Source organism: Dermacentor andersoni, chromosome 11, assembly GCF_023375885.2.
Source record: "Dermacentor andersoni chromosome 11, qqDerAnde1_hic_scaffold, whole genome shotgun sequence".
NCBI lineage: Eukaryota > Metazoa > Arthropoda > Arachnida > Ixodida > Ixodidae > Dermacentor > Dermacentor andersoni.
In genome coordinates this window covers 110,048,469-110,072,342 of record NC_092824.1, presented here as the reverse complement: position 1 = coordinate 110,072,342, position 23,874 = coordinate 110,048,469, and the positions used below count along the sequence as shown (strand labels likewise).

Genomic DNA, 23,874 nt, shown 5'->3' with positions numbered 1-23,874 from the left:
TTCTTTAAATATTCTTTTTCGTTGCTTGGCTAAGGTTACTGCCACACACGGTACAGCACACCGCACTCGATCAAGGCTGAAGAGTGTGTGCCAAGTACAAAATACAAAAGCGTCTGCCAAATAACGATACGAATACAGACAATCGCAACGATAAAAAGTGTCTACAAAGCGCAAGATACCGCGGTTAGAAAGCAAAGTAGCACTTTGGAAAGTACGATGTCCTGTGCACATAAAACATAGAAGTACTTGAAACAGTTCATACGCTCTAGCCCGTTTCGTGCATGTCACGGGCTGCCCAGGCAGATGGTCCTTCCTGTCTTTTGATTATCATGGTAGCGCTTATTTCAGTGTCCTGATTACTGAGCTTTGCAAACACTTTGATTTCTATAGGACATGTTGCGGGGCAAAGCGGTGCGGTTTGCTACGCAAGTTTTCTTTGCGGCACGACAACACAAGCGTCTACTCATTCTGTTCGAATCCAGAATAAGGCAAGGATTAATTTTTTTCCTTATTTATTCAAGGATTCATTTCTAAGTACTGCTGAGTACTTCTCATAGAGCTTGTTCAAGCTTTCGACAAAAGATCTTCGCCATCTTCACGTTCATATTTATTTTTTTCTCAGTGCTGCATATAGCCACGAAGGCCAGCTTTATGCTGACTGAGTTTGTGCTGTGTTTGAGTTTGTGCATTGTGCTGAGTTTTTTTTTTCGTTGAATAGATGACATTTTAAGTGCGTCCTTCGTGGTCTCCAATGTGAGTTCTGACGTTAGAAAAATGTTTGAAACGAGACTGCCACACTCCTTTTGACTTTTTATCACGAATAGTGATACCTTTTTTTCTCATAATGTTCTCTTAGCCAGTTTGTTAGCTTAATGTATCGTCAGGATCCCGAAAAACGAGAGCGTACTTCGTTTTGCAGCTTTATAGTGCAGATAAGTGAATTCTCGCACAGATATGCTACTCACCCATTGTCACCACATTTCTTCGGCCTTCTTCGATGGAAAAAAAGTTCAACCTGCAACGAGAAATCAATTTAGAACGACAGAAAGCATGAGTTTGTTGGTAGGAATTCATAATGCTCAAAATGCAGGCGCACGAAACACGCGCACAAGAAAAGAAAAAGAAGAAAGAAAGATAACGCCGAGGAATAAACATTTCTGGGAATACGTCAAAGAAACGTGACTGTCTTGAAACGTGAGGGACCGGGAAGAAAGATCATTAGCGCATTTTAGCTAATTAGCGGGAAAATGCCCTAACAATTTTAATGCTGCTAATGCATGGCTTGCCACATGTAGCCTATCAGCTAACACGACGAAGGTGCACAAAACACAGTTTATTTTACAAGAATGGATAGTTTCGCACGCAGAGTGAAACAAGCATTGACTGCGATAGCAGTGTTTACCGGACCGGTGTTCTACTCATAAGTGAGGTGACATGGAGTGATGCAGCATACGATGTAACTGCTGCTGCCAGGCGTCTCACAACACTGGCGACAGCCATCTGAAGCTGTGCAGCACAAGTTTATTCATGACATTACACGGAGTATCGTTGATAGATCATGTTCAATATATTGACGGACAACTTTCTGAGAGCACTAAAGGGAAAGCCACGGTGGCATAGCGTGCAAAAAAGAAAAAGACGAGAAGTAGCTTTTCCGGAAAATGGTCCAATGCTCCAATCCGCGTTGGAGTAGGCAGGGGAACGGTACACATAAATATTTTCTTTTCAAGGGCAAAATAAGACAAAATATATATCCAAGTGTTAGATTTCCCTTATTTCTGCATTTGACTCACGTGTTTCGGCAAGTTCGGAATATATTTGGAAAATACGCTGATGCCGTATGTTCCTAGTACCCGGAAGCATCGTCAAACGCTGTGCCGGACTACCTAGCGCAGTAGCACATGTGCAGAAGCTGCGTTCCCGCACCTTTCCCTTCATTGACACAGGAAGTTGTATGCGAGTATGGTACCTAATTTTAAAGATTGATCACACGCACTATAGGTCCTAACAGCTGTCACTGCAGAAACAGGTACCGGCTCTGTGACATCAATAATTTTCAGTTACCCTGACAGGTAGAGGGCAGCGTCCCAGCGGGAATCTTCCGCAAGGTTCCTGTGTGCCTGATACTTGCAGAAGGACGACAACAGGAGGTCCCGGTTCCCGTTATAGTGCGGCAAGTCAGCCTAAAGACAGAAATAACACTGCTGATTTGTAATATTTGCACAGATAAATTGTAAGGAAGGTATGTAAACAAGCCACATGGAAGCGACTCCGTAGTTTTGCTGCCATATAGCATTTGTCACCTGAGAAGATGCTATTGAGTCTTTCGAAGGTCGTGTATCAGAACGAGCAATCTGGCAGCCCGCTCGCATATTGCTAATGACAGTTTAAGTTTCACCCTCAATAGCGTAGATTTTGTTTAACTGGTAACCGTTCTTTTTTTAACCCTACGTTTTAGCATGTAGTAGACTGATATGCTTACGGTGTCAAGTTTTCTGGGTCACATTGAGGCAGTTTATCATCTGGTTGTAACGCAGCAAAAACACTCTCTGGCACGTCATTAATTGTGGAAATTCAGATGAGCTCTTAAGGTGAAATGCAAAATGAAATGGTGCACCTTATCCAAATTTATCTTGTCGAACCTCATTTCAATCTTGAATTTGAACTAACCGCAGAACGTGAAAAAACATTGTCTCATCAAATTCAGGTGAGTGTGAAATACATGAAACGCTTTGTGGTAAGAAAAAGAAGTACGGGATTTTCAGTTCGCATACAGCAGAACCGATAATCTCATACAGTTATGTTTCCGCCACGTAAAACAACAACAACAACAACAAAAAATAGCGTTGGTCTGGTGGCACAGTTACTGAAACGGTCGATGCTCGCGCTTCAAATTTCATATTGCGCGTGATTGTACCGTTCCGACTGGGCTAGGCAAGCATGCATTAAGCTATCGCCAGATATAAAGCAATAAAAACTATATACCGGCCCTCGACCCGCAAGTGGTGGCGTAGTGGCTTTGGCATTGCGCTGCTAAGCCCGAAGGCGTGGTCTCAAATCTCGGCCATGGCAGCGGCATTTCGGTGGAGGTGAAATGCCAAAAACGTCCGTGTGCCCCACATTGGTTGCACGTTAAAGAACCTAAGTGATCAAAATTAATCCGTACTCCCACACTACGGCCTGTCTCATAATCATATGGTGGTTTTGGCACGTAAAACTCAATATTTTTTTAAACAGAGGGCTCTCTGGACATTACGTGGAGATTTGATGTTATAAGTTGCTTCTGCCTTTTGAACAGCCGTAGTTCAGCTGGTAAATTTCAGTCATCTTCCTGATGTTGATGTTTTCCTTTTTTGTATTAAAACTCCTAAAATGAAAATTTAGCAGTGAGGCCAGCAATTCCATGCAGGCTCTGTACAGTCGTTCCACGTTGAACACAGTGAACACGGTGAAAGAAAGAGCAGCGCGAACAACAGAGCACAACAAGAACTAGACAGGTTGGCCACTGACCTGAACATGTTCGACGTTTACTAACTCATCCGGTTTTCGCTTCCACTAAATAATGCTAAATATTCCACATAATCACCCGCCATGGTGGCTTAGCGGCTATGCTGTTGAGCTGCTAAGGACGAGGTCGCGGGATCAAATCCCGGCCGCAGCGGCAGCATTTCGATGGGGGCGAAATGAAAAAAAAAAAAAAAAAACGCTCATGTTCCGTGCGTTGGGGGCACTTTAAACATTCCCCAGGTGGTCGAAATCCCCCCAGTCCCCTACTGCGGCGCGCCTCATAATCAAATCGTGGTTATGGCACGTTAAACCCCATTATACAATTTTAAATTTAAATTCCACATAATCAACTATATTACACCTTTCCATCGGGAAGAGAAAGCACCACCTGTCCAGTCAGTTCCTCGTTAATACATGTGTGTGCTGCTGGTTATGCATGTGCTCTTGAGGGTGTTTCGCAAGCATAGAGGGCATTAATTACCGCGGCGACCAAGGAGCCCTAGTTGGAAATTTTTATACCAACTCACCGGCTGCGTTTCTTGCAATTCAAGATGAACGAGTGATATGTATATCTTCTCTCTCAGCGAAGGCTGCACGTAGATTGCCTGCACCTGCGAGCAGAAAAAGAAAATAGGGAACAGAGCCATCACCCGTGGAATCTCATCGAAGGGTGCCTTTGTGCCCCGTGCGCCTACTCCATTTGCACTGAGGAGGAGCGACTGTTAGCTGCGCTGAAAGCGTGAGCACATTGCACCCGCTAGCTTGTTGAACCGATTTTTCGGTTCTTTTTCGGTTACTTTCAGAGATATTCGATGCGTGTCTTGATTGGTCGAGCCAGCGGTGACGGAAATAGTGAAAGGAATGGGCTAATTGCAGTCAATGCTATTTTCAGGGCGCGTAGTTTTGTAGGGTGCTGAGAGGAAGCCATCCGTCTTAACAAGTTGTCTCGCTAGAAATTACGTCCCACAGCACTGAACATATTCCCAAAAGCAATCGACAGAGAATACAGCTATTCCGCGAAGACGTGCCCGACGCCATGTAGGAGCGTAGGTAACATACCTGGTTGAGGTATCCCAGGACGAAGTCCATGAGCCTCTGTTCGCTGCCGAGAAAGTGCAGGAAGCTGAGGTAGGCCTTCTGGTCGACAAATAACGCAAGCTCCAGGAACTTGGCTCTCCGCTCTGTTCTTGTGCCGGCGGCGTTGGAGCCTTGCCGCTCATCGTGAGGCCTTACAGGCCGTGTTCGGCTGCTAGAAGCAACGTTGGAGCCGTTCTTGCGGGTACCACTCGAGGCAGTGCGCCTTCGAGTGTTGTTGCTGCCTTGTTTTCGCCTGACGAGAACGGTGAAAAAAAAAAAAAGAAAAACGAGGCTGTGGCGCTGCGTAAACCAGCACACAGACCGATAGCTTCTCTGTCTGCTATACTGAAGATAACCGTACGGAAAATCCACATTGCGGTGCAGTGTACTGGCACGAATACACAAACTGTTTGACGTTGTCGTGACACCCAGACCGAGGTCGATGCAAAATTGAACCGGCTAGCAAACGTGGCTGCAAGGCATCTCGTGTGTATTGCACGCTCATCTCTTACATCTGGGTGGCCGGCTTGAACTCGTTGTCTACAGATGAGCATGGTTATGTTTTTATCCCGTCCTCCATATTCAAGATCATTTCCTGAATAAAGGCATTTCTTACTGCTACACTTAAAATTCGATTGTTAACGAAGTTGGTAAAACCCAATAAATATTTTTTTATTAGAGAAGTGTGTTCATTGGAAAACATTTCAACTGGTTATTCGAATAACATATCTTAAGAACAAAAACTGTAATTACGCGGGTATCGTAGACAACGAGACCGTTCAGAGCATTTTACGCTCATTCATGTACCGTCAAGTCAAACAGAACAATCGTTGTAATGAGCATGAAGATTTCGTAAAATTGGTTTTGGCTAAACTGAGGATTGACTGCGATACAAAAGTGCCTCGTAGCTCGAAAGCTGCAAGAATGATTGGGTTCGATCCCCTGTCTGGATCTTTGGTCCGCTCACCTGTCCGGATGTGGGTATCTCTGAGGCCATCCCGTCGGCCGCAGGCTTGGCTGGCGTATTCGAACTGTCGGCCTGGACGCACCCGGTGTCTTTGGACTCGACGACCAGGGAAACCGATCGTGGTTTTGCCACGGATGCACCGTCTTCTCTGCCACAAGAATAAAGAAAGGAAGCAACGAAGCATCTTTTACCATCATCCTTTGTTCGCACTGTGAAACTTTCACTGCACTGCGCACTGTGAAAAGCGATGATATGTGAGGCATATGGCGGGTGCTTGGCTATCCAGCATTGTTTGGGGTTCCGCAAACCGGTACCAGGTGAACCAACGTGTTCGTGTAAATTTAGTAGTTGTGTGTGCGGGTTGCGGGCATACGTGTAGTTGACGACAGTAGCACGACCACCAACACGTCGAAGATGATTGTATGACAGCAAAGGCATATCTATGCCGGCCGTTCGGCGGGAGTTTATGACATGACGATCATTGGGTTCTACATTGGAACTGGACGAGTGTAAGCGAGAGAAACGGGCATTGTGACGTCATCAGCTACTACGTGTTGTACAGTCGCACGTACTTATGGCTATGTCATGTGGTGTATGTTGAAAGGGCGATGGCGCTCGTACTTCTGCGATTAAATGTTAAAGTTTGAATGACTTGGGCGATCATGAAGTTGGCAGCACGTCGGACATTTTCTACGTAGCGTTAACTACCCTGGGGGAAGTGCTGGGTAAAGTGGGCTCTTTCGTGAGATAATGCAGTCTAAGATGACGCCTCAAAGCGCGAGCTTTAACGAGGAAAGAAGACGTGAAAGTGACACGTGGTACACGCGCTGCGTGTTTCAAAGAGCTGGCTGTTTTTGGAACGAGGGAAGTATGGGTGCGATCGTGGCCTGGCGGTTGGAGCACCGGGTCACACATTTTTCTAATAAAGCGGGGTGAGAGAGCAACACTACCTACCTACCTACCTACCTAACTAACTACCTACCTACCTACCTACCTAACTACCTAACTACTGTTACGTTTCGCCTACAACGCGCGGTAATGCCGGCGCGGATGCAACGGACGCCGGGGCTTTGTTCAAAGCGGCGGACATTTTGGCCCGTCCGACGCCGCCGCAACGCCTACCCGCCAAGCGTGTCCAGGCGTGTTTCAGTGCCACGTGTCTTCGTGTGTGTGTGTGTGTGTGTGCCCACGCTTGTCAAAGCGCGGCATCAGGGGAGCGGAGCTCCCCAAGTGAAGGTTGGCGATGCGTCACTACACTCGGTTCAGCAGGTCTCTCGGCTCGACAGTTCGCGCCGTCGTGGGGTCATGCTCCGCCGTCCCGTGACCTTCATCCCGTGACCTTCATCCCGTGACCTTCTCTTTTGGACCGCGACGCCGAGGGTATAAGAGCAGCTGCCCCCGGACGCCAGGAGAGAGGCTCCGATTTGTACTGTTGAGTTACGTGCTCTCCCGTCTCTCCACTCCGGTCGACCTGACCGGCCGCTCTTTTGCTATGTTAGAATAAACAAGTTGTTCTGTTACCAGTCTTCTCATGCTTTGCCGGGACCTTCGGATGCTTCCAGTGCCCCAGGCCGCCAGGCCAACGCTACCCTTGGGGCTTGCGACCCATTGGCAATAACGGGCGTCAGCACCGAGACCCCAACAACTCGTGCCAGCGGTGCGATTACAACATCTGGTTGCCAGCGGTGAGATCGCGACAACGGAGGCCAGCAGCGAAGAGATGCGGTTGACTGTATGCTGAGCAGCACAACGACCATCCGGGAGCAGCGCAACGAGCCCTGTGTGATGACTGGTTGCCTGCAGCGGAACGACTGCGCTGAAGTCTTGGCTGCAAGGTTTGGTGAGTGCGGGACTTTCTTCTTCTGAGTTTTGCCAGGCTTTTGTTAGTGTTAGAAACAGAGCTGGTAATTGTGGTTGTCGTTGCTACCGGGTTAGTTTGCGGCAAGACAATAGTAGGCAGTAGAGAAAGCAGCATTCAGAGCAGCCATGGATTTGAAGTCGTTGCGCAAACCGATATTGCTGGAGCTTGCAAGAGAGTTGGGTCTGGATGTCTCAGACAAACTCAGAAAACCAGAACTGCTAAGGGCTATTCTTGAGTTAGAAGCTGAGGATGACGAGCTGTCGGATTGCCTTGAGACCATTGAGGAGCGGGCAAAAAGACAGGAGCGCGAACTTAAAGAACAAAAAGAGAAGGAAAAAGAAGAGCGCGACCGTCAACACGCTTTGGAAATGAAGCGTCTCGAGTTAGAGATGGAACGCGCTCGTAATGGAAGTCAGGCACACGGTGCAGGAGAACGAGTATTGTTCAAAATGACTGACCTGATGCGGCCGTTTAAGCTTGGAGAGGACATTGGTTTGTTCCTGGTTAACTTTGAGCGAACGTGCGAGAAGCAGGGGTTCTCTCGGGAAACGTGGCCACAGCGCTTGCTCACTTTGCTACCCGGCGAGGCGGCCGACGTAGTCGCTCGCTTGGAGAGAGAGGAGGCAGAGGATTTCGACAAAGTGAAATCGAGTCTGCTAAAAAAGTACCGGCTGTCAGCGGAGGCGTTCCGTCGGAAGTTTCGGGAAAATGAGAAAGGCAAAAGTGAGTCATATACAGAGTTTGCGTACAGGCTTATGTCAAACATGCAGGAGTGGCTCAAAGAAGAGAAAGCGTTTGGTGACCACGAGAAAGTTCTGCAGTGTTTCGGGCTAGAACAGTTTTATAGTCGGTTACCTGAGAACGTGCGGTACTGGGTCTTGGATAGGCCAGACGTTAGTACGGTGGCTAGAGCCGCTGAGTTAGCCGAGGAGTTTGTGACGCGTCGGGCTCGCGGAGCTAAGGACGGTCAAAAGGGTGAATTTGGCTCCAAGTTTGAGAGGCCGAAGTTCACACCCATGAGAGCAAAGGGGGATACACGTAGTGCGGATGCGAGTGAAAGCAGTCCGACCGAATGTAATGAGACGGCGGCAACCGAAGCCGAACGCAGAAAGCGGTTCGAGACGAGGCAAGCGCGCGTTTGTTATACGTGCCAGAAGCCGGGTCACTTTTCGGCGCAGTGCCCAGAAACAAAACCAAAAGTCGTGTTTTTTTCATTAGGCAGCACTGACGAGAACATGAAGCTTCTCGAGCCTTACATGCGAGACCTCCTCGTGAACGGGAAAGAGTGCCGAGTGCTTCGCGATTCCGCAGCTACAATGGATGTAGTTCACCCCTCTTACGTAGAACCCGATATGTTCACGGGCGAGTGCGCATGGATCAAGCAAGCAGTGGAAGCTCATAGCGTGTGTCTGCCGGTAGCAAAAGTGCTTATTGAAGGACCTTTCGGAGCACTTGAGACGGAGGCCGCAGTGTCATCTATGCTGCCCCCCCAGTACCCGTACCTATTTTCGAACAGGTCCGATCACCTCCTGCGCGAGAAGGGGCTTTTGTTTGGTGAGGCTAGCGTTCAGGCCTTAACCAGATCGAAGGTTCAGGAGCTCGCTGCAAAGGCGGTAGTTGCGGGGCCGACGTTGTTGAACGATGAAAAAGGGTCAGAGGCGCAGCAAGCTGGTAGTCAGAGCACGCCCGAACGGGATAAAATTGAGCCTGTAGCGTTAAAGGCACCAGATACTGGAGAGGAAATTCCCGATGCGGGAAAGTTAGAAGAGCTTCCGGTCGAGCTTCCGGGACTAGGCTCAGTGACAAACAGGAAAGACACCGATCAAGTCATTAGTGACTTAATAAGTAAAGCATCGCTGTCGCCTGAGCAGAAAACCGAACTACACCAGCTCTTACAAGAGTTTCAAGGTCTGTTCTCTGAGAGGCCTGGTAGGACTTCTGTCCTTACTCATGACATAGAACTTACCTCCCCAGAGCCAGTACGATCCAAGGCGTACCGGGTGTCACCCCGCCAGAGCGATATTATGGAGGCTGAGGTAAAGAAAATGCTACAGCTCGGTGTTATTGAAGCGGGTGAGAGTGATTATACCTCCCCTTTGATTTTAGTTGAGGTACCGGGCAAGGAACCTCGTCCTTGCGTCGACTACCGCAGGCTTAATTCCATCACTAAGGATCAAATTTATCCGATCCCTAACATCGAGGAGCGCCTTGAGAGAGTGAGTAGCGCTCAGTTTATTTCCACCCTAGATCTTGTCAGGGGTTATTGGCAGGTTCCACTTACAGAAGAGGCTAGTAGGTATGCGGCATTCATTTCACCAATGGGGACATTCCGTCCTAAAGTTTTGAGTTTTGGTTTGAAGAACGCGCCATACTGCTTTTCAAGCCTCATGGATAAAGTGTTGCGGGGACAGCAAGAATTCGCTTTACCGTATCTAGACGACGTAGCGATATTCTCCGCATCCTGGCCTGAGCATATGGCGCACTTGCGGGCAGTGCTAACCCGCCTGCGCGATGCGGGCTTGACAGTCAAGGCTCCCAAGTGCCAGTTAGCACAGGCCGAGGTTGTCTACCTCGGACACGTGATTGGTCGGGGTCGTCGCCGCCCCTCTGAAATAAAGGTGGCCGCTGTGCGAGACTTCCCGCAACCGCGCACGAAGACCGATATTCGGTCGTTCTTAGGTGTCGCCGGCTACTATCAGAGGTACATCCCCAGGTACTCTGATATCGCGGCTCCCTTGACGGATGCTCTAAGAAAGACAGAGCCGCAAACAGTCGTCTGGGATGAGACGAAGGAAAGAGCTTTTAGCGCCCTAAAGAGCGCCCTAACAAGCCAGCCTGTGCTACGATCGCCCGACTACACAAAAGGGTTCGTTGTTCAGTGTGATGCTAGTGAGCGAGGCATGGGCGTTGTACTGTGCCAACGGGAAAATGGAGAAGTAGAACACCCCGTCCTGTATGCTAGTCGTAAGCTGACGAGTCGTGAGCAGGCGTATAGCGCCACCGAGAAAGAGTGTGCGTGTATCGTGTGGGCCGTTCAGAAATTGTCATGTTACCTAGCCGGCTCGAGGTTTATCATTGAAACGGATCACTGCCCTCTCCAATGGCTGCAGACCATCTCTCCCAAAAATGGCCGCCTCCTGCGCTGGAGCCTCGCTTTGCAACAATATTCCTTTGAGGTGCGTTACAAAAAGGGGAGTCTCAACGGTAACGCCGATGGCTTAAGTCGAAGCCCCTAACGTGGGAATCAGCCTCAAAATTGCTTGTTACTGATGTTTTTCTTCCTGAGGCAGGATTTTTAACCTATTGCTTTTGTGTAATGTTTCAAAGTGATGATGTGCTTTTTAGTGCAATTTTTCCGATTTGTGGACGCGTTCTGAGTGCTGCTAAACTACTGTAAGGAACTAGGCAGCAGTATAAAAGGGGAAAGAGCCTGGCAGGGCTTAGTGAGGGTTGTGCCGTGCTTGCTGACTGAGCGGTTGACTTTCGGCGTAGTTCTAACGCTTGCCGGAAACGAGAACAAAAATGTCAACTCTCCCGAAGTCACTTTGCAGTGTCCTGTGTGCACCTGAACGTGAGAACGAGGCCTTCTCTGTGCGCTGCGCTCAAGAAACGCCAAAGGACGCCCGACTTCGGTTATGAGCATCATCGAGCGACATCCCTCCGGACAGCGGATGCAGTCCCCTGACCATCGGGATCTCCTTCCCCCGGCGGGGCGGTCTGTTACGTTTCGCCTACAACGCGCGGTAATGCCGGCGCGGATGCAACGGACGCCGGGGCTTTGTTCAAAGCGGCGGACATTTTGGCCCGTCCGACGCCGCCGCAACGCCTACCCGCCAAGCGTGTCCAGGCGTGTTTCAGTGCCACGTGTCTTCGTGTGTGTGTGTGTGTGTGCCCACGCTTGTCAAAGCGCGGCATCAGGGGAGCGGAGCTCCCCAAGTGAAGGTTGGCGATGCGTCACTACACTCGGTTCAGCAGGTCTCTCGGCTCGACAGTTCGCGCCGTCGTGGGGTCATGCTCCGCCGTCCCGTGACCTTCATCCCGTGACCTTCTCTTTTGGACCGCGACGCCGAGGGTATAAGAGCAGCTGCCCCCGGACGCCAGGAGAGAGGCTCCGATTTGTACTGTTGAGTTACGTGCTCTCCCGTCTCTCCACTCCGGTCGACCTGACCGGCCGCTCTTTTGCTATGTTAGAATAAACAAGTTGTTCTGTTACCAGTCTTCTCATGCTTTGCCGGGACCTTCGGATGCTTCCAGTGCCCCAGGCCGCCAGGCCAACGCTACCCTTGGGGCTTGCGACCCATTGGCAATAACGGGCGTCAGCACCGAGACCCCAACAACTCGTGCCAGCGGTGCGATTACAACACTACCTACCTACCTACTAACCTAGCTACCACAAAGTGCTAAAGATGAGTCAAAGAATGATTCGCGTTAATACTGCGGCGAACTGGTTTAGTGTTACAATAAAAATTATCCTGTACTTCTAACGAAGGCATTTTCATAAAGCAGTAAGTGGAACAACAATGCATTTGGACGCGCGCTTTACGACGCTTGTTCCAATGCATCTACTAGTTTCTAAAGTCATTCAAGCTCAACGTGCTTTAACATACACCGGTTTCAAGTAATCGTCGCAACAAGTGCCCTAAAGTGATTAGTTAAAATGGTAATCGCAATACTTTGGTAATTAGTTGATTACGCAATTTTACTTATCTTGCAAGAAATGTCCGGCTCTAGGAGTTATCAATCTCAAGGAGTAGAATTCTACTTTCTTCCACAGGTAGCCTCTAAGAATCGCTAGGATTAAGAAGTTGCCGCAAGACCCGTCTCACGATGTCTGTCGATGGTGATGCGTTAGCATTGAATCGATGTAGCGACACAACGTATTGCCACCGTTCGAAAGAAGTTGCGTATGAGGCGCGTACTGCAGCGGGACTCCTCTTTCGTGATACCCTAACAACACTAGGCGCCATCTAGCGCCGTCGCCACGAAGCCTGCGCGTGGTCGCCGAAATGCATGGCGCGCCGGTACATGGCGAACGCTGAGAAACGCGTCAAACGGCAAGCGAGCTTCTCTCTCGCGCTTCTTTCGGGACACGTTGCGCCATCTAGTGCCACTGCCGAGAAGTGCGTATGTGGCCTCCGAGACGAGAAGAGTGGCGCGTCAGTGCCTGCCAACGCCGGGTGCATGACATTCGCAAAAGAGACAAAGGCGCTCCAAAAATATTCGGAAACCATGTAAGAGCACTGGGAGATTCAACTAAAGATTCGCAAATGGCTATAAGGGATGAAGAGGCTAAATATCTTCGAAGGAAACGATGCGCTGTGGTGCATCAGATATATTAGTAGGGATAACTTCGGTGTGAAAGAAAGCGTAGTTCCGAATCAGACAGATCTACAGCAACAACACGGAAGAAGCCTATGAGATTGAAAATTTAGCTGAGAAAATTGTTACTGGAAGAAAGCAGAAGAAAACGTCCTAATAACATGACCGCTGGACCCGATGAAATCCCACGCAGCTTATAAATAACTTCGGTCCAAAGAATAAGACGCTGCTGACTAAAGCCACAGAGCAAGTGATTAAAACGAAGAAAATTCTGGCTGGATGACGTGAAAGCAAGATCAACCTCAATTGCAAAGGCAAATGCGATAAGGGTAAGACGAGCTCGTACAGGCCAGTTGCAGTAACGTCGGAGCTATATAGCATGGAAGTGCAAGCCATAAAATTAGAACAGACGAAATGGGTGGAAACAAATGGTGTACTGGGGGAACTACAGAATGGGGGTTCAGACCTGGCAGACGCTTAGAAAATATTTTTGTTTAAGCTCTGTGCATATAGATTTAAGTAACTCAGAATAGAATGTTATGGATAGCATTTCTATATACAAAGGGAGCGTGCGAGAACGTAAACAGTGAATCGTTATGGGATATTTCCAAGGATGAAGGCTATAGATGACGATTTCTTGGAGCTATTGAGGGAGGTATATCTATAAAACCAAGCACAAATTGTATGAGAAGGCCGAAAATGTAATGAAGTGGAAATTCAGCAAGGGCTGAAGCAAGGGTGTATTTTGTCTTCATTGTTGTTCAAGCTTTATGGTAAGGGCACAGAAAGACGACTGGAAAACAGTGAATTACGGTTTTATTCCCCCTACATATGTAATTCGCAAATGATGCAACGGAACCTCCCCGAACTGCTGTATGCGGACGATATAGTGCTCCTAACGGACAATACAAGGGATTTACAGAAACTTCCGTATACGTATGACAACGCAGAGACAAGCCTAGGCCCTACGTTTAGCACAGAGAAATCTAGAATTACGATCTTTAATGAAGAGACGAGTAATTACGTGGTTTAAATACAACAGCAAGTCATAGTGAAGCAAGTAATAGTGAAGTAAGTGATAGTCAAGCAATATAAGTACCACGGCGTGTACAAAAGCGAAAGAAGGACTTACTCAAGCACCGACCAAAATAATCTGAAAATAAAAGGGAAGCGGAATCCAGAGATAATGAAAAACACAGCGCTTTGGGGCCGCAGTAAATATGAAGTGATGCACGAAATCTGGAACGGAGTAAAGTGCGCCAGCGCTAACGTTCGGAAACGCCACTCATCGTTTAAAATTGAATATCCTGTAAGGCTTGGAGGTTAACTAACGGTAGGCCGGTTGTCTTTGGGCGCCCACGGCAAAACCACAAATCAGGCAGTGCAGGGTGACATGGGTTGGCCTCTTTTGAACTGAGAGAAGCGCAGAGCAAAATTAGTTTTGAAGAAAGACTCGGGAACATGGACCAAAATAAATGGGCGGCTAAAGGTCACAATTCTCTGTACTGGAAAAGCGCGAATACAGAATGCAGGAAGAGGTCAAGAAAGTTGGCAACCTAGTACAGGGTAACTGAAACTGTAAATAGACAACCAGTCAAAAAAGAAAGGGATAGAGAAAGATACGGTGAATTGGATGCAAAGAACGGAAACAACAAAGACCATGAGCATTTACAAGAATGGGAAGAAATGAAGTAGAAGAAAGAAATTAGAAGGGAAGATCTGTCAGATAACACAAAGGACAGTGCCTTGCTATGTGAGGCTCGAGCTGGTTGCCTAAGGAACGAATATTCGCAACAAAATGAGGCATGCGTTTGCTGCAGCGAAAATCTGGAGACCATTCAGCACATCCTAATGGAATTCGAAGGGATTCACCCAGTGAGACCCGTAGGTAACGTACACCTTCCAGAAGTACTTGGGTTTGAAGTGGACGAAAGCATCAACCGGTCAGGAATCGAAATAAGCAAGGGTCGTTTAGAGTATAGGAAAAAAAAAAGGAGATAAGAGATTGATACGACCGGATCTGTTACAGGCATGCGTAGCGGTATAAGGTAGATAGGGAAGTGTTGAAGAAGAGAAAAAGTTAAGGAAATGTATGCGACAATGCTAGAATGAAAAGTATATATATATATATATATATATATATATATATATATATATATATATATATATATATATATATATATATATATATATATATATATATATATATATATATATATATATATATATATATACAGCATGTCTTCTTAACTCAAACAGGTTGGATGACTGCTTGTCGCCGCCACGTTTCAAAGGGCGTACCAATAAATGATCATCGTCATCATCACGCTGAATAGTCTTGCCTCGCTTGCTGTTACAGTGCCGTCCACTGCTGTGTAGAGCTCGCGAGCGGCCGGCTTTGCTCTGCAGGGCGACCCCTGGCGGTAGTTGCTGGGATTCGAGATAGTGTGCCCAGGAGCATGCGCGGCCTAACCGACATGCAGAACTGCTTTTGACGAGTGGCGAGGTTGAAAGGCACCTTCGTTTACTTTAATCTGCACACGGTCAGAGGGCGCTTGCGGCACGGCAAATGCCATAGAATGAAGCGTGTGGGTTGATAACGCGTGCCGGTCCTTTCGCAACAAATGAACCCCTCTCCCAGACTGTTCGAGATAACAAAGGCGCTTACGAACATGACCGCTGGTTAAATGCAACACGCGCAAGTTCGCATGTTTATTAGGCCGCGCAGGCTACTGGGCACGCAATCTCGGGCCCAGGAACCGTCACCAGGGGTCGTCCCGCCGAGCAAGGCCGGCCGTTCGCGCGCTCTACACAGCAGTGGACGGCACTGTACTCAATGGCACGTACCCAGGGCTCCAAGCTGGCGTGAAAGAGTTCTTTCGAACAGCGATACCCACCCAGTCCTGCATCTACAGTGACCCATGTCGGCGTGAAAGGTGTTCGTTGAAAAAAAAAAAAAAAATGTTCGTTTATGTTCGTTGAAGAGCGGCGCCTATGTACACATTGCGACATACTCGGCGACCCAAGTTGGTACAGTGGTTGGTTTCGAATCCTTTTACCTCAGCTCAGTAGCCCCATGCGCTACCCATTCGACCATTTACTACCTACTGATCCCGATAGGTGGGAAATTAGATAGATAGATAGATAGATAGATAGATAGATAGATAGATAGATAGATAGATAGATAGATAGATAGATAGATAGATAGATAGATAGATAGATAGATAGATAGATAGATAGATAGATAGATAGATAGATAGATAGATAGATAGCCCCCCAAAAGTGCACGAACTAACCTAAGGATGCTAACGCATTAAAAAGAATAAACATGGTATATCGCTTATGTGTGCGTCGCATTATTCATTTCGAGACACGCGTACGTGTGAGAAGAGAAACAGAGAGAGAGAGAGAGAGTGTGTGGAGGGAGGGAAGTAACCAACTTCTCGTCTGGAAAGGCATATGTTTTGTGTGATGGTCGATGGAGACCTGCCGTGTTGCACGAAACCATAGAACAGTAAAGCAGTAAATGCAGTACCTCATTTAATCCTTACTTTATGTTATGCGCTTTGAAACAAACTTGCCACGACCCTACCACGACGTCCTGGTGACAAATAATGAAAACGTGCACTCGCAGATGCGGGACATAATGAAAGTGAAATACGTATGAGCTCAAGTGGCAAATGCAAACTGATGAGAGATAAGGACAAAACCAATGCAACTCGGTGAACGAAGCGATACAAAAGAAAACGCGTCGTTGTTCCACAGAGAAAACAAAACACAACAAACTGCGGCATAACGTTCACTGAATCGACACGGTTGGCCGGTTTCTCGGAGTGGCTCGAGTGCCCTTTCTTGCCGCTTCTTCAAGCTGCTTGGCCGTTAACGAAAGCGCGGTGCCGTCGCTGCCGTGAGTCGAGGCGTTCAGCGCGCCCGTCTTCTCGTGGCCGAGGTTGACAGCATAATAGCCGTTGACGAGACGCCAAGGCGTCAAGGCAGCCAGACAAGCTGCGGCGGCGGTGGCGTTAAACGGCTTGCATGAAATGCGATCGACCAAGGTCATTCGGAGCGATTGCGTCGTGCCCCTGCAGCCTCAACAGTTCGGTGCAACCAAGAAGGCTACAAGCGAATCTGTAGTATCCACTGCCTAAAAAAAAGTAGATCCTTGTTGAATCTGCTTTGATTTTTTTTCTTATAAGCTAAAGACATTCGCCAGATTAGGGCTGACAAACTTTCGGCAGCAATAAGCCTCTGTGTCAACGCCTCTTCTGATCGTTCTCGGAACACAGTAAGCACGTTCCTCTAAATACAGCATGAGGTATGGAAAAGGAACTCCAGCAAATAAACCACAATAAATCTTGCAGTGCCAGGGAATGTACCTTTAGTACTTCGCAACCAACTTCTATAGGCTACGACCTCGAAGAAGCCTGAGGTGAATGTCAAAAAGGAAAGGCTGAAGACGAAACATTCACTTAAGGCAAGTTTCAACCAAAAGTACGGTTAAGCAATTAAACATCAATCTCCTTTTCAGTTTAGAGTTTGCTTTGATCAATGTCCAAAGCGAAGGTTCATACAGGCAGGTCTTTACACACGTCTAGACGGACGCAACGTAAGTGGTGTTTCGCTGCATTACACAGAGTTACTCTAGCCAGTTTAATCTTAAGGTCTGTGGAAAAGAGGAGAAAACGAGGTGGACGACGTTCAGCAATGACATGTCTTTAAACTATTGGAATTTTTTCAAGGAGTTCTAGAGTTCATGGAACAAAGTTTTGAAAGCACTGGCATGTTTACGTGAAATCAAGTTTCACGTAAGAACTGTACGTCTCCTGTTCAGAGAGCGGCTGAATGTTGGGTCTACTGTTTGAAATCCGTGAGACCTAGTATCGCACAATGAGGTAACCAAGACCAAGTTCTGCATTTTGAGTAACATTATTTTCCGGTATACAGCTCGACTCAATGAGGGCCCGCACTGACCTTCTCCTAATCGCTCAATGTCAAAATTTTGTTGTCCGACTACTTTCCAGGCTATTATAACGCTGCACAAAACTACAAGCTACAGGGAAGAAAGAAAGCGCGTACAGACCACGGTCAAGGGCAGTGTCACAGCCCAGCTTCTTCTTCAGCGCTGCAAAGAAGAGCCGGGGCATGGCCGGCTGGCAGCTGGCCACCGACATTCGAACAGTCTGTCTTCACCACAGAGAAAAGCGTTAGTTGCTACGCCTTTTGCTGTTCGAAAACGCTTGCACTGAGTCTTATGTCCATCAAAACAATCGCATCTTCGAGCATGGCTGAGCGACCACGTGGACACAGAGTGTTTCTTTTTATGGACCTACGCCCACCCTGCTGACTCATCGAGGCCTTTGCCGTCTGGGGTTGAATGCCTCCGGCGTAGAATCTGATGGAAAGCGGGGCTCATGGCAACGTGTTTATGCTTAGATCCGTGTATGGTGCCACAGTAGTGTCAATAGTCAACGAGAGAGAACGGGAAAGGGACCAGAGGAATGTTTTGTGATTTACGCAATTGTACAATTAACGAGTACGCTTCACATTTATTTCTTCGACGCAGATATACTCACCACCTATGTATATAAAGGATCGAACTAATGGAATAGTACAGTCTCTGCCACTTAAAAGTGTGTGTGATTATAGAAAGAACGAATAGAAATACGAAATGAAACGAGTTATTCCGATTAATTCATATTTTCATCACAGACCTGAGGGGTCAATTATATATTGGTAGACTGTCAAAAAACGTCCTGAAAAAGTCGTTGTGACAAGCTAGCTTTTTGCTTAGGTTTTTATAGGTTTTGAATATACATAAAGTGATCCATGGAGTAGTGTAATGAGGTGTTCTTCATTCATACCAAATGACTACTATGTTCAACGCATAGGAGATCTACGGAAACTTTAGCAGTGACAGTGTACATTCGTGTGTTACCGGCGGATCTATTTAGTCCTTTCTTCACGGGTTTCAAGATGTCAACAAAAAGCTGTTTTGAATGATTCTATTGCGCTGATAATTGTGTCATGAAAATGTACGACACAAGAGCTTGCTTACCCCCTCCCCATCCTAAAGACAAAACATATAATCACTATGATTAAGCGTTGTTCATAGCAAATATATGTTATCGTGGTAACGCCACGGGGTGCAGTAAAACCTAAATAAGGAACTTCCTACGTTCAGGTTATATGGTGGGGTCCTCCACTTCGGTAGATATGATAATGCCTACTGTGCCGCAGAAACATGTCCAGTGCTTAATATCTGCGTCAAACAACATCAATAAAATTCGCTCTGATGAATGATAAAATCTGTGCAAGGCTTTTTAGTCCTTGAGGCGTAGCCAGCTGGTATCTCCGACGTTTCCTTGCAAGGAAACAAGACATGCTGAGTGTGACGCTGTTTGTACGTGCGAAACCCGGAGAGACGTGATGAGCTACACCGTTGGAAATGAGCCGACACTTAGGATGCTTAAGCCCGATGCCGAGAGACGTTAGGCGGCGGCTCCCAAGGCATCAGCGGCAGCGATTGCATCACAGGCAATAATGACACCGTTGCGAGGTGACAACGCTTATCGCGGTACAAAAAGGCAGCAGGAAAGAAACGAAAAGCAGAATAAACAAGAATACTGCCACAGGATCCCGGAGAGGAAACACGGGCTAACGACGTGAGCTACACGCAAGCGGCGTGCCGTTATGCAGGGGGCAAATCCGCGCCCGCGGCGTGCAATGAGCGTGTAACCACCACGTCCCTGGAAGACCTCAAAGCGCAGCGACGCGTGAGTCCCGCAGCCACGCGCCACCGATCACGAGGGAGAAAGTCCCCTTGTCACGGCTCCACCGGGCCGGGCCACGCTGCCGAGGCGAGGAGGCCGCCCCGCTGATGTAATCTCTCCCCGGTCGCGCATAGCGGTAGCCCAGTCACACGACGACGACCGAAGGCCGCGCGGAAGGGCGTTCGGGCCATCGGAAGATTTCGCCCACAGAACAAAGGGATTCGCGCAGGAGCAATCGGCCTAGTTGTCGTGGTGGTCGATGATGATGCCGAGCACGTGCTCCGGTGCGCAGGTTTAGATACACATGTATCGATATACTCGCACCGTCGTTTGCCTCGCGTAACGGCAGCGAGGGGAAGCCTGCCGGGGGACGGGATGGCAGAGCGATAGAGAGGCGCGCTTGATGTGATTTGTAGATCGTGCGTGCGGGCCATATCTCCATAAGGTCAACGGAGTGGGCTGCGGCGCTTTTGCCTATGGAAATGGATTACGGCGCTGGAGGAAATGCTCGCGCTACCTGCGACGTCGTATAGGGTCGTGTGAATGCGGGTTGCTGATCGTCGCGTTTTATGAGCGTCGTTTCGTGACACATCACACTCCTGTTTTACGCGTTCGTTCTCGGGGACTGCCGTCTGAACCCACTTGAGATGGATGATCTACAACCATGCGCCGAATCAAGTGACTCCATGTGGCCCTTCCCAAGGGCCGTTTTTTTTTTTCAGAGCATATAAGGGGCCTGCAACCCCATCGGACATCGGTTGTCAGCAGCTGCTACCAGGTTCTATGATGTCGGGAGCAACACCAGTACATTTTTAGCGGTGGCAATCAATTTTATCTCGCTACATTCAGCTCGGTTTTCAGTCCGCCGTGGCTCGCTTGAACTGAGTTAATTGAAAATCTGCATACGTGTTCATAATATATGCCCTGTAATGTACTGTCTGTCGTCGGTGAGTAGGATTTCGCAACCTAATCGATTGTTAGGGATCAGCAAAGTACCTGGGCCCAGGAAACCAACATAAGAAACCCTTGAAATTTCTGACGTACGACTTTACTGCACTTTCGTGAGGTGGGGTCACTTTTAACGCGATAGCGTTAACGAGCCCGTGTCGCAAAAAATCCGGCGTCAGCGTCCTGCGTTAGCGTTGGACGTCACTTAGGCAAAAATAATTTCGAACCGAATTCCGAACCACATACCCCAGCACTTCTCTACCGCCAAAGTTGCTCAGAACTCGCCTTTCATTCTTTACAAAGTTATTCCTCGGAATTTTGAGAACGGTAGCCACAAGCAAATCTAATGAAAAAGAAGAAACACCGACAGCGCATGTATTTTATGTAAGCCCTTCTCAGACTGAAATATGAAACGTGTGAAACAATAACAGGAGATCGGCCCACGCAAGAGGCCGCGTTTCCACCAGAGAGCTGGCCTTCGTGCAAAGCGTTCGCAGCCAGCGTTTCCCGGTAGACATTACGGTTGCATAAGCTCTAGTTGCCGGGAAGCATGAAAAGCAGTAAGGGGTCTTTGAACGCTATCGCGTTCCACTCTCAAAGGCGAAGCAAAGCGTCCTCCAAATTCTTGGAGGACGCACGGTGACTTATGCTGCAGGAGATCTTAGTAAACGATGTGAGTTAAGACGTACTTGCGTATCTACCCAAACAGGCGCACTGCTCTAGGGTAGACCCATTATTTGTGGTAAATAATGGGACGAATCTGCTGCTTATTAGACCACACACTTCGCACGAACTCTCCAAGGCTTCGCGATAGCGCCGGAGGGTGTGGAAACACTCTCAGATGGAGGCTGCCAATCAAAAAGCAATAAAGAAGAACGTTATGAATACAACGAAAAAATTCTCCGCCTCTCGGTCACAGTATTCCTGATGATGTTTTCAAACGGTGGAGCACAAGGGTGTCCAAGCAAATCGAAAGTTTGTTTAAGGAATTATAACGAGAAAGAAAATTTAACTTTTTTTTCTGTAACGGTAGAGTGCTTTTGCGAGAGCGTTGGAAATATGCAGCGAGCTCAGACCCACAGCCTGTTACGGTTGCTCTTAAGTGGCCACGCGGTCAAAAAAGGGGAAAAAAAATAAACGAGAAGAAAGCGATCAGAAAGCCATCAGAAGCTCCAGCGAGACAAAGACGGCTACAACTAAATATGTCATGGACTACAAGAAACTGCTGTTATGAAAATAAGTGCCCTTGCTAGGGGTCAACGTACCAGTGTAGACGCGGTTGTCCACAACTCTAGAAGACTTGTGTTGCGGAGGCGGCGCGGTGTAAAGTACGTGTGGGACGTCTTCAGTCTCAACCAGCGCTTGCCGGGGCGGCTCTGACTCTCTGTGGCCAACGTCGGGCACCAGATGGCGCAGCCTGCTAGGAACGGGTTTCACCTGCAGTGCTTCCTCGGGAAGCAGGATCACGCCCGACTGCAGATGAAATAAATTAAATTCTACTGTCATTTCATAAAGGGATAATACATGAAAGTAATTTGTACATTCAACCAGAGGTCAATAAAGGCTCTAGGTACAATGCGTATCCAAGCAAATGATAAACATCCTTCAATCTGTAGGGAAATCAGGCTTCGGAAAAGTACCACTTGAACATTATTAACATAAAGGTAAAGCCCTGCAATACAACCAAGAGTGTCAAGTGCTTTTAAAAAGCAAATAAAACAACCAAATCAAATGAAGTACAAGTAGCGCTTATCATGCGTAATAGAAGATTAAGGATACGTAAAGCGTGAAGAGAAGAGACAGCAATTGAAAACATGCGCACATTATCACGCAATGGCTAGTAACGAATTCCCGCCAGAACGAATCTCTGATACAATCGTCAATAAATTACATCTTAATTGTGGAAGCAAAATAACTAGCGACTGTTACTTTGGACGAAAGTTCAATGCAGAGTTTTGCAGCGAAGAAACTGTAACGCGCTTTTTGTACTAAGATTGCCGATTAAGGGCGACCGACACCTCTCCTGATCCGGTACGAGAAATGAAGCATGAAACCTGCTTAAGAACTCGTTACGCATTCTATATTTAAAAAAAAAATTGTGGGTTTTTACGTGCCAACACCACAATATGATTATGAGGCACGCCGTAGCGGGGGACCCCGGAAATTTTGACCACCAGGGGATCTTTAAGATGCCCCTAGTGCACAGGAGATGGGCGTTTTTGAATTTGTGTGTGAAGTGATTTTTAAAGAGAAATGGAAGAGATAAGTGCAGTGCCGTAACTGTCTCTCACAGGAGGACACCTCAACAGCTTGAATTTCGCCCCCATCTAAGTGCGGCGCCGCGGCCGCGATTTGATGCCGCGGCCTCGTGCTTAGCAGCGAAGCACCATAGCCGCTAAGCCTCCACCGCGGGGGCCTTTTATCTTTACGCGGTTTGAAAGAAAGCACAGAATAGTGCTTGTCCTGTGGCTCTGACTCGCGATCACATGCACTGCAGTGAACCGAAGCTCCCGAGCAAATGTTTTATGGCACGAAGTTAAAATGATCGCTACGTGTCTGTGTCGCTCAACGCAGATTTATCGATTTCCTTGATCTTTTGGTCGACAGCGCCAACCGCATATGCGGCAATTTTCTCAAACTTCTTCGCTTAGAGCGCTTCGACCAGCCGTAGATGTACGTGGTCAACTAAATTATGTCCGAAGAGCCTGGGTGGTTATTTACGGACACGCTGAGACACCCGGCACAGCTATTTCATATTATCGGCGACGTTGGCACACACAGTGCTATCAAAGGCATTTATAACGAAGTGCTTCGGACCTCCAAAATCCTTCGTTATACAGGTCACTTCGTTATAAACATCGCTCACCGTACCGCTCACTATGGGGCTGGCTAAATACATTCAACAAGAGAGAAACCTTAACATGAATTGAAAAGGAGCTTACAGAAATGAGCAGACGTATTTCATGCGCACACTTCGCCTGGCGGAATCTGTGACTGCAGCTGACATTGCACCGAGGTTAACGGCATGCTCCATGGCGAACGCGGCAACGACGCGAGTTGGGGCTGCAGATAGTGGAATGAAGCTATCGCCTTCTTTCCTGTCAAAAATTCTCGTTAGTTTACAGGCTCTGGATTATTGTTGCCTTCGTTGACATTCGCGTTCTTACCTCACTAAACAACTTTGAAGACATCGTCGCTCTGACGCCGGGTATACGCTTACATCTTTACATCGTCATTAACTGCGACCGATTCGTCAGCCGCTGCAACCATTGCTGTGCTAGAAGAACCAGCGTCCGCGCTAACTAGTTCCTCTAAAACTTCATTTGGGCCTAGTTGGTACATAATTCTCAACTTGAACTTACAGCGCAAACACCTAAGACGGACCACAAAAGGAAGATACGACACACACTGGCTTCCCTTTGTGG

At 47.8% G+C, this 23,874-nt stretch overlaps 1 protein-coding gene across 1 annotated transcript in view; it reads right to left on the bottom strand.

Moving 5' to 3' along the window:
- The window catches only part of LOC126539459 (A disintegrin and metalloproteinase with thrombospondin motifs 7-like), a 60,534-nt gene that overhangs the window by 23,792 nt on the left and 12,868 nt on the right, over positions 1 to 23,874 (bottom strand). Inside the window, exons 6-11 of the mRNA XM_050186307.3 lie at positions 21,715 to 21,922; positions 5,552 to 5,699; positions 4,567 to 4,837; positions 4,035 to 4,118; positions 2,065 to 2,183; positions 966 to 1,015 (exon numbers count right to left, since the gene is read on the bottom strand). Of these exons, the coding sequence (XP_050042264.2) occupies positions 966 to 1,015; positions 2,065 to 2,183; positions 4,035 to 4,118; positions 4,567 to 4,837; positions 5,552 to 5,699; positions 21,715 to 21,922 (880 nt within the window). The remainder of the gene's footprint in view (positions 1 to 965; positions 1,016 to 2,064; positions 2,184 to 4,034; positions 4,119 to 4,566; positions 4,838 to 5,551; positions 5,700 to 21,714; positions 21,923 to 23,874) is intronic.